An 8,785-nucleotide genomic window follows, 5' to 3' on the forward strand; every position below is an offset into this window, starting at 1 on the left:
TTCATCTTCTTCATCTAGTGATGTCTCGATGATATTTTCCCGTGCCCCAGTCCTCGGAACTCAGCTCACTCGAGTTATCCTCCGTGCTATAGTGTGTACAGAACACTCGTGGAAGAAGAGGTTTCTTGCAACACTGATATATCCCGGTGCTACTCCAGATTGGCATAATCGAATTTCGTTATACAAACACAACATATTGGTGAGGTCTCATAGCACGGAACATGTCATAGAAACACACGAAACAATTATTAGACATTATCTTGGAAGCACCAAATTGCAAATATGTAGGAAAGTAAACAGCCACATTACAGTTTTAGGTAGCACAAAACTAGAAAACAAGGTTTTCATAGACCATCACAGCATTACTGAGGAAAAATATTCATGAGGCCGAGAATCAAGAATATTCGTCTCCCTCATCACCATCCTCCCCCTCGGCAGACTCAGCTCCCACCTCTTCATAATCCTTCTCGAGAGCAGCCAAATCCTCACGAGCCTCAGAGAACTCTCCTTCCTCCATACCCTCACCAACGTACCAGTGCACAAAGGCACGCTTGGCATACATGAGATCAAACTTGTGGTCGATCCTAGAGAAGACCTCAGCCACACTGGTTGAGTTGGAAATCATGCACACAGCTCTTTGCACCTTGGCAAGGTCGCCTCCGGGAACCACAGTAGGCGGCTGGTAGTTGATACCGCACTTGAACCCAGTAGGGCACCAGTCCACAAATTGAATGGTGCGCTTGGTCTTGATAGTGGCCACGGCTGCATTCACATCCTTGGGCACAACGTCACCACGGTACATGAGGCAGCATGCCATGTACTTGCCATGGCGAGGATCACACTTAGCCATCATGGAAGATGGCTCGAAGGCACTGTTAGTGATTTCAGCCACGGAGAGCTGCTCATGGTACGCTTTCTCAGCCGAGATAACGGGAGCATAAGAGGACAGCATAAAGTGGATCCTAGGGTAAGGCACCAGGTTGGTCTGGAACTCGGTCACATCCACATTCAGGGCGCCATCAAACCTCAGTGAGGCAGTGAGGGATGAGATCACCTGCGTTGAAACAAGGAATTGAGAAGTACATTCAAAATCTTACTTTCATAATTGCTTCAAGAAAGGACATTGAGTTATCAAAACTAGATAGATGAGCTGGCTAGTCAATTTACCTGAGAAACAAGGCGGTTCAAGTTGGTGTAAGTGGGGCGCTCAATGTCAAGGGAGCGCCTGCAGATGTCATAAATGGCTTCATTATCAAGAAGCACTGCAACATCAGTGTGCTCAAGGAGGGAATGGGTCGAAAGGACGCTGTTGTAGGGTTCTACGACAGAGGTGGAAACTTGGGGTGAGGGATAGACGGTGAAACTGAGCTTCGACTTCTTGCCGTAGTCAACAGAGAGACGCTCCAGGAGAAGTGACCCCAGACCAGATCCAGTACCACCTCCAACAGAGTTGAACACTAGGAATCCCTGCAGGCCAGTGCAATTGTCCGCAAGCTTGCGGATCCTGTCCAAGCAGAGATCCACGATCTCTTTCCCAACTGCAAAATTGTAAGAGAATTGTTAGGCACCTCACCACAGAGACCACCAATAATAAAAGATCAGGGGTTATCAATATAATTACTTGTGTAGTGACCACGGGCAAAGTTGTTGGCAGCATCTTCTTTGCCGCTGATCAACTGTTCTGGGTGGAACAGCTGGCGGTACGTTCCAGTCCTCACTTCATCAATGACAGTGGGCTCGAGATCTACAAACACGGCACGCGGGACATGCTTCCCAGCGCCGGTCTCGCTGAAGAAGGTATTGAAGGCATCATCACCTCCGCCGACGGTTTTGTCACTCGGCATCTGGCCATCGGGCTATGAAAAGAATACGGAAAGCACCAATCAATTATAATGAGCTGAACATGCTCCTAGAACTAACGAATACAAGGATATCATGTTACACATTGCAATGACATCTAACACGACCATAACCGTAGCAACACAAGCAACCGCAAGAAACGGACATTCAGATATATGAATGTCGGCATCAACAGAGTTCAGAATTACAACGACAATGAGACCAAACTGTACGAAGAACGGATACAAATCCAATTGCAGGTAGATCTTATTGTGATTGCTCGACCTAAGGGTCTAAGACTCCAACAATTGAAACAGGACGACAATGTGCGGCATTTTGTCCAGATCTACATGAAAACGATTGAATGTGCAACAGATACAGATCAAAGCTCCATCTTGCGCGGACCTAGAGCATTTCTAGCAATGAAACCCACGGAACGCGCAACAAAAGGCTCGGATCTAGCTTATCACGCGATGACGTCAATAATCGGCGTCGCTAACCAAATGCGAGCTCCATCTCGCCCGGATCTAGAGCATTCCTAGCACTGAAGCTCACGGAACGCAAACCGAAAAGCTCGGATCTAGCTATCACGGACAAAGATCTTCACACGCGATAGCCGCGATATCCGCGTCGCTAACCAAATGCTGAGTCCGATCCCACCTCTAAACCACGCAAAACACAACACGAACCGACCTACATCCCCCAAAACACAAAACCCTCGCCGCCAGAGAACGCACATCCACCAGCGAACCACAAACTCACTTATAAAAAAATAAAAAAAAACCTCCGCAACAAGCACGGCGGCGGCGGCGGCGGCGGCGAAAGATCCGAGGAAGGAGGGGGCGGAGGCGGCTCACCTGGATGCCGTGCTCGAGGCAGTAGAGCTCCCAGCACGCGTTCCCGACCTGGATCCCAGCCTGGCCGATGTGGATCGAGATGCACTCCCTCATTTTCGGCGCTCGCACGGGACCGAGGTCGGAGGAGGCTCGAGAAGGTGCACGGGCGAGAGGGGAAAATGCAGGGAGGTGCGAAGAGGAGAACGGCGTTTATCAAGACGCCGCCGACGAAGAAGATGAAGATGAAGAAGGCGCAGAGCGTATGAAGAACGAGGAGCGGAGGTCGGGAGATATATATAGCAGGGCGCCATCGGGGAAAATTGAAAAAAATATCTGGTTGGTTAACCGCGGTCAGTTTTACCCGTGGGTTTAATTATAGAAGTGCCAGCGAGCAAAGGTGGTGGTGGGGGTGGGGGGGAAGTAATGATTGAGTTGAAGCGCCTAGCCTAACCATGGTTAGTTGCCCGCCCCGCCCAGTTTCAAAAAATCCCATCTCGTGCGTTTATTTATTTATTTTTTTGAATTTTGGGCGTGCGGAAATGGGGCTCGGACTTTGCTTGAATTTGCAGCTCTGCCACTCCCCCTGCATCCGCGGGCAACGGATAGATCCGGTGGAGGGCAGCATGGTCATTCCGTCCCGAGAAGTGGGGCCCGCCGTGTGGGGATGCGCGGTGCGCGGGCAGATGATGTTCAACATCTTGAAGATGGGCTGTCGAGGATGGAGATGGAGTAGATCACGGGTTTCAATCCAGGGGGCCCAACTGTGTTCTTTTTCTCTCTTTCTTTCTTTTCTTTTCTTTTTTTCTTTTCTTTGATTTTCTTCTTTTTTCGAATACAAAATAAGGTGGGGATGAGTTTTGCTATATATACATACATACATATATATATATATATATATTCCCCCTTCGCTCTGAAATTATTTATGAAATAAATTGTATTATACAAAACAAAGAAAATCACCTCCAATATTTAAAAGAAGATCTTGAACATAAAAAGGTTGAGAAAAATCTTTCTATTCCCACAATAAAAAAGAAAATTGATGATCTAGAAAATTATATAAAAGCTTCTCCATGTTCGACAATTCCTAATACCTTTTGGTCTAGAAAATGTCATATAGTTTTTTTTTTGGGTAAAGTTAGAAAATGTCATATAGTTGATTTACCTTATATGAACCAGAATTTTCTGAAAAGGAAATCCCAACCAAGGCAAGACCTTCCCAAATGAATCATGAAGTCATGAATTTCTGTCAAAAGGAAATCCAAGAACTTCTTGATAAAAATCTCATCAGGAAGAGTCAATCACCTTGGAGTTGTCCTGCTTTCTATGTCAACAAAAATGCTGAGCTAGAAAGAGGAGTCCCAAGGTTAGTCATTAACTATAAAACCTTTAGATACGTCATTAAAATGGATAAGATATCCAATCCCTAATCAAAAGGATTTGTTGAATAGACTGCACAGTTCAAAAGTATTTTCTAAATTTTATATATATATCGCGTGACGTGGAGTTCTTTACAGAGGAATTTCCCTTTCTAGCTTTTCCTATGAGTGAACCTGTGGAGGCTGGCAATTCCCGACACGATCTGTTAGCACGACACGGCATGCGATTAAGTAGGTTTGGGCTTCAAATAAGCAGGATCGCATGAACCCATTTACGACACCACAAAAAGTAGTGCCGTGCATGTATGTTAACTTGCTTAACCCGTTTAGATGCGAATTAACACATCTTAGCTGACATGTTAGCATGTCATTTGTTTTGACTCTTAACATATTAGACATGTTTTAACACCTTCAATACTCGTATTTAAAGACTTTTTCGTGTTTATAAAAGAACGCCAAAGTTAAAAAGAATAAAATGATACAACAAAAACGTATTTAAGGATGCAAAACTCATGAAACATAAAAAACTACCCGTACGATCTAAAAAGATATTAAACGCATCGATGCGAATTATTATGTGTAAATGTGTTTTATGTTTTTATCATCTACACATATTAACGTTTATCTAGGGGTGAGCGATTCCATTTCCATGTGGAACCTGAAACTTACCGTCTAGGGACTGGTTTTCAGTTTTTGAAACTTCAAACCTACCCTTTCAGGGTCTATTTGAGAATCGATCGATTCCTTTTTTTTTTTCGTTTTTTATTCTTTTTGGCAACTACCACAAAAAACTCAAAACTATGTCCGCTATGACCCAAGTACTCCAAACTTTTTTTTATCACAAAAAAGCCTAAACTTGCCTATTTGACACAAATACCCCAATTTTTTTTAATCACAAAAAAAAACCCAAATTTGTACATGCGTGACATATATACCCAATATTTAAGTTCCATCCAAGGTAAATTCGTCACACTAGTATGAGTACGAGACTTTTAATGATACAAAAAAAGTTTGGGGTATTTGTGTTACAATGGGCAAGTTTAGGATTTTTAATGACACAAAAAAATTCAAGCTATTTCTATTACAGTGAGCATAGTTGGGGGTATTTTATTGTATTAACCCTTCTTTTTTTTTATTTTATTGTTAGTCAAGCAAAATGTTATCTTACCGTGCTTGTGGAGGGGCTTCAAGATGCTGGAGAAGAAATAAAGAAAATGGATGTCATAGACTAGTGTCACGGATTGAATTCTCTCGTACTCTAGTACCCTTGTGAGTGAAACTTTGTGTTATTGGGGTGAAGAGTGCATGATGCATAAGTGATGACACAACTGGTTCATATGAGTAGCATCATAAGGCTTGTGCTAGGAGTTCTACGATAAAACAATTATAACTCTAAGAAGCTCTTAAGGTGGGGTGGTCCCCCTATGCAAAAATTAGTCGGGAGCTGATCCCACTCTCCGAATAAGTCGAAATCAGTTGTTGTACCAAAGTATTATGTGTGTTTCTCTTGAGGGATTGAATACCCAAGCTAAAGTGGGCGTGGTATGATCCAATACAAAGATGATATTCGCCAAACTGTTTTTAAGAAAAACTATAAAAGGAATGCTGGCATGGTATTGTTGGCTCACTAGGTGCCGCAGGGGCTATTCCATAGCTAAGGATCTTTCGGGCCGCGACAAATGGTATCAGAGTAGCATCTCTCCAGTAGGTGGGTGATTTAGGGAAAGCTCTTGGTGTCATTAGGTTGAAGAGTACGTGATGCAAAAGTGATTATACAACTTGTTTATAGGAGTGGCATGAGGGTGTTTGTGTTAGGAGTTATGAATAGAATGGTTATAACTCTGAGAAGCTCTGAAGGTAGGGTAGACCTCCCATACATAAATTGATCGGGAGTTGATGCTATTTTCCTGATGTGGCAATGGTAGACCGAAACTAGTTGTTGTGTCAAAGTGTCATGTGTGTCTCGCATGAGGGACCCATACTCACCCCTACGTTTATCCATAAAAAGGTTAACTTAGCTCTCCTGGTGACATGTTAGATAATCTTATTCTGCCATGTCACCTGCTTTATTAGGCCTTTCAAAACAGTTCAACATGTTTATTAAACACGTCATGTACAGGTTAGACATATGCGCATTATACCCCTATTTTGATACGGCACAAATCAAATTGTCAACTATAGGTAAAAATATACTTTAGGTCTTATTTGTGATAGGCTATGGTGCTAAATCCATAATTTTCTCCTAATTTTTACCCAACAATGCGTTGATATTAATATTTATGATAATAGGTTATAGTAGTCAGTTTGTGAAGTTATTAATTTAACTTAAATCACTTGCAGGATAATTATGATAGCGTGTGACTTTGACTATCTCAAATTTTCAATTATAATTTGAGAAAAAAAGGACAGAGAAGTGTTTCTCATTCGAATCGCCCAAACCCAACCCGGAAATTTATTGGTCAAGGTCAGATCGACCTGATTTTTTTTTTTTTTGGTGGTTCATACCCTATTTTTTGGGCATTCGGTTTAATGAGAGTGATTGACCAAAAGATTTGATTTCACAAATCAAGGAAGTTAGAGAACTTGATTTCACAAAATAAAACTCAAATGACCAAATTGCACAAATCAAGAAATCAAAGGGCTGTGGTCAACGAAATACATTTATTGTGCGAACACCGAAACTTAGGGGATTAAGGCTCCATTTGTTTCATAGAAACTGTGACATATCTGGAAAATATTTTCCGAAAAATCATTTTTCATGAAAATGAAAATATTTTATAATGTTTGGCTGAGACTTGAAAATAAATTGGAAAATATTTTTCTTTATTTGGTAAGAAAAATCTCATTTGATTTTTTTAAATAAACATACACTATTCGAGCGCTAGTGACTTACGCATGAATAGCCAAGAAACTCAACACGGGCGTCGGGGTCTCAAGCTAGGATCCTTGACTCCCTAGCATGAGCATGGGCACTAATCTTGGGTCTATCGAAACCGAGCCTGAGAACTTGGTGCCCTTACTCGGCTCCCTGGCGCCTTGGCCCGGGTCTACGGAGGCTGGGCCTAGGTCCTTGGCGCCCGGGCCTGGGTCAATTGAGGCCGGGCTCGAGACTTCGGTACAAGTGTTTACGCCCAGGTCCATTGAGGCCGGGCCTCAAACTTGGGACCTGGTCCCCAACCCCCAGACCCGGGACCTTTGTGCCCATGCCGTAGTCCATTAAGGCCAAACCTCGATCCTTGGCGGCCAAGCTCGGACCCGGTGTCAATGGATTGAGGTGCGAGCACAAGAGACCCGGGCATGGGCACGAGCACAGGAGTCCTTAGCTTGGCCTCGATGGAATTGGGCTCAGAAGTTGAGGACCCGCGTATGAGTGTAGGGGTCCAGGGCCTAGCCTCAATGGATCCAAGTGCAGCGTCTGGTGTCTTGGGCACGGCCTAGATGGACTTGGGCCCGGCGTCCCGGGCACGAGCACAGGTGTCACGAGCCCAGCCTAGATAGATTCGTCCCCGGCCTCTATGAACGCTTCCTCAGCCTTGACGGACCTAGTCCCGCTGTCAAGGGCTCGAGAATCAACGTTGGGATTCCCGTGCCCAAGCATCGATATTTAATCTGCATTTGAAAAATGATTTTCGATTTTTCAAAGAAGAAATCATTTTCCTAAATTAAAGCTTGGTAATGAAAACCTTTTTTCCGTTGACTCATTACATTTTCCACTTGCTCGTTGTCGCGACCTGAAATTTCTCTCAGGCTAATGGATTGTTAAGACTGAACCTAACTCGGGCCCTCCCAAGCCCTACCAATTCGCAACTTAGGGTTTAAGTTTTTAACATGCAAAAGCTTTCATGCTTGGAGTCGCCACTAATCTATTTATGGTAGGTCGATTAGAAACCTAAATAAAACATAGGGAGATATGTTTTATTCCTACGAACAGAGATTCTAAGCTCGGGGACTTGGTTACGCTAGATCTAGTCTAACGCCCTTTCGGTACCTTTTCTTTTCAAAAATGTTTTTGCGAGACGGTTTGGATTCATTTTAACTTAGTCACTAGCATGTGAGGTGATCATGCGGGTGCGCAAACCACCAAAGTAACACCCAATAATCAAAACATTAAATAAATTGCAAGATTGGAAGAATTACTTACCTCGAAGCAACGTAAGCATCTGCATTGTTAGCTAGAAAATCACATCAACAACCCTAATATGATTTCTAATTAACAAGCAGTTCACTCAATATTTTTTAGGATTTTCACTTATTTAAATGAAAGCTAACCTATATGTAATGACGTGCAAAAATTAACATGCGATTAATGCACCTAACATGCAAACTATATGTCATACGACGACGTGGCCTAATTCTAATGACGGACAAATGATTTATTTTTGGTATTTTCAAATGAAATTCGAAATTAAAAATTACTCAAATTAACATGCAATCTATCCTAGAGAAAATGATTTGATCTATCCTAAAGTGATTCTTTTTTTGGGATTTTTATTAAAATTCGAAATTATTAAATATCCTAAATAATCCACTAAGATTAAAACAATCTCTAATTTAAACTAGGAAATATGCTACCCTAAATCCCAATTTAAATCAAATAATTATCTTATTCTTTTGGATATATTTAAGATTCCCTAAGCATGCAAAATTTCTAATTTAAATCTAACTAACAAATTTTTGGATTTTCTTTATTTAAAAGGAAAACAATCAAAAGAAGATAACAACCACGTTCAAACA

The 8,785-nt window shown here is 42.3% G+C and overlaps 1 protein-coding gene across 1 annotated transcript; it reads right to left on the reverse strand.

Annotated features, from left to right (window-relative positions):
• Positions 1-200: 200 nt before the first annotated feature.
• LOC115676388 (tubulin alpha chain-like) lies at positions 201-2,950 on the reverse strand. The gene is made up of 4 exons (XM_030599285.2): positions 2,697-2,950; positions 1,622-1,856; positions 1,168-1,538; positions 201-1,054 (listed from the first exon to the last, which is right to left on the reverse strand). Exons 1-4 carry the CDS (start codon positions 2,787-2,789, stop codon positions 395-397), a joined length of 1,359 nt encoding a protein of 452 aa, XP_030455145.1. The 5' UTR covers positions 2,790-2,950; the 3' UTR covers positions 201-394.
• Between the last annotated feature and the right edge of the window lie 5,835 nt (positions 2,951-8,785).

The sequence above is a fragment of the Syzygium oleosum genome, unplaced genomic scaffold (genome assembly GCF_021117445.2).
Source record: "Syzygium oleosum isolate NSW1041296 unplaced genomic scaffold, Sole_v2.1 Sole_v2.05, whole genome shotgun sequence".
In the NCBI taxonomy this organism is placed as follows: domain Eukaryota; kingdom Viridiplantae; phylum Streptophyta; class Magnoliopsida; order Myrtales; family Myrtaceae; genus Syzygium; species Syzygium oleosum.

Bases quoted from the DNA above. Each gene is read 5' to 3' on its own strand.
- LOC115676388 (XM_030599285.2), bottom strand. From the start codon at position 2,789: ATGAGGGAGTGCATCTCGATCCACATCGGCCAGGCTGGGATCCAGGTC. The intron at 1,857-2,696 runs GTGAGCCGCCTC...TTCTTTTCATAG, and splicing joins GCCTCGAGCACGGCATCCAG to CCCGATGGCCAGATGCCGAG. The intron at 1,539-1,621 runs GTAATTATATTG...ACAATTTTGCAG, and splicing joins TGCCCGTGGTCACTACACAA to TTGGGAAAGAGATCGTGGAT.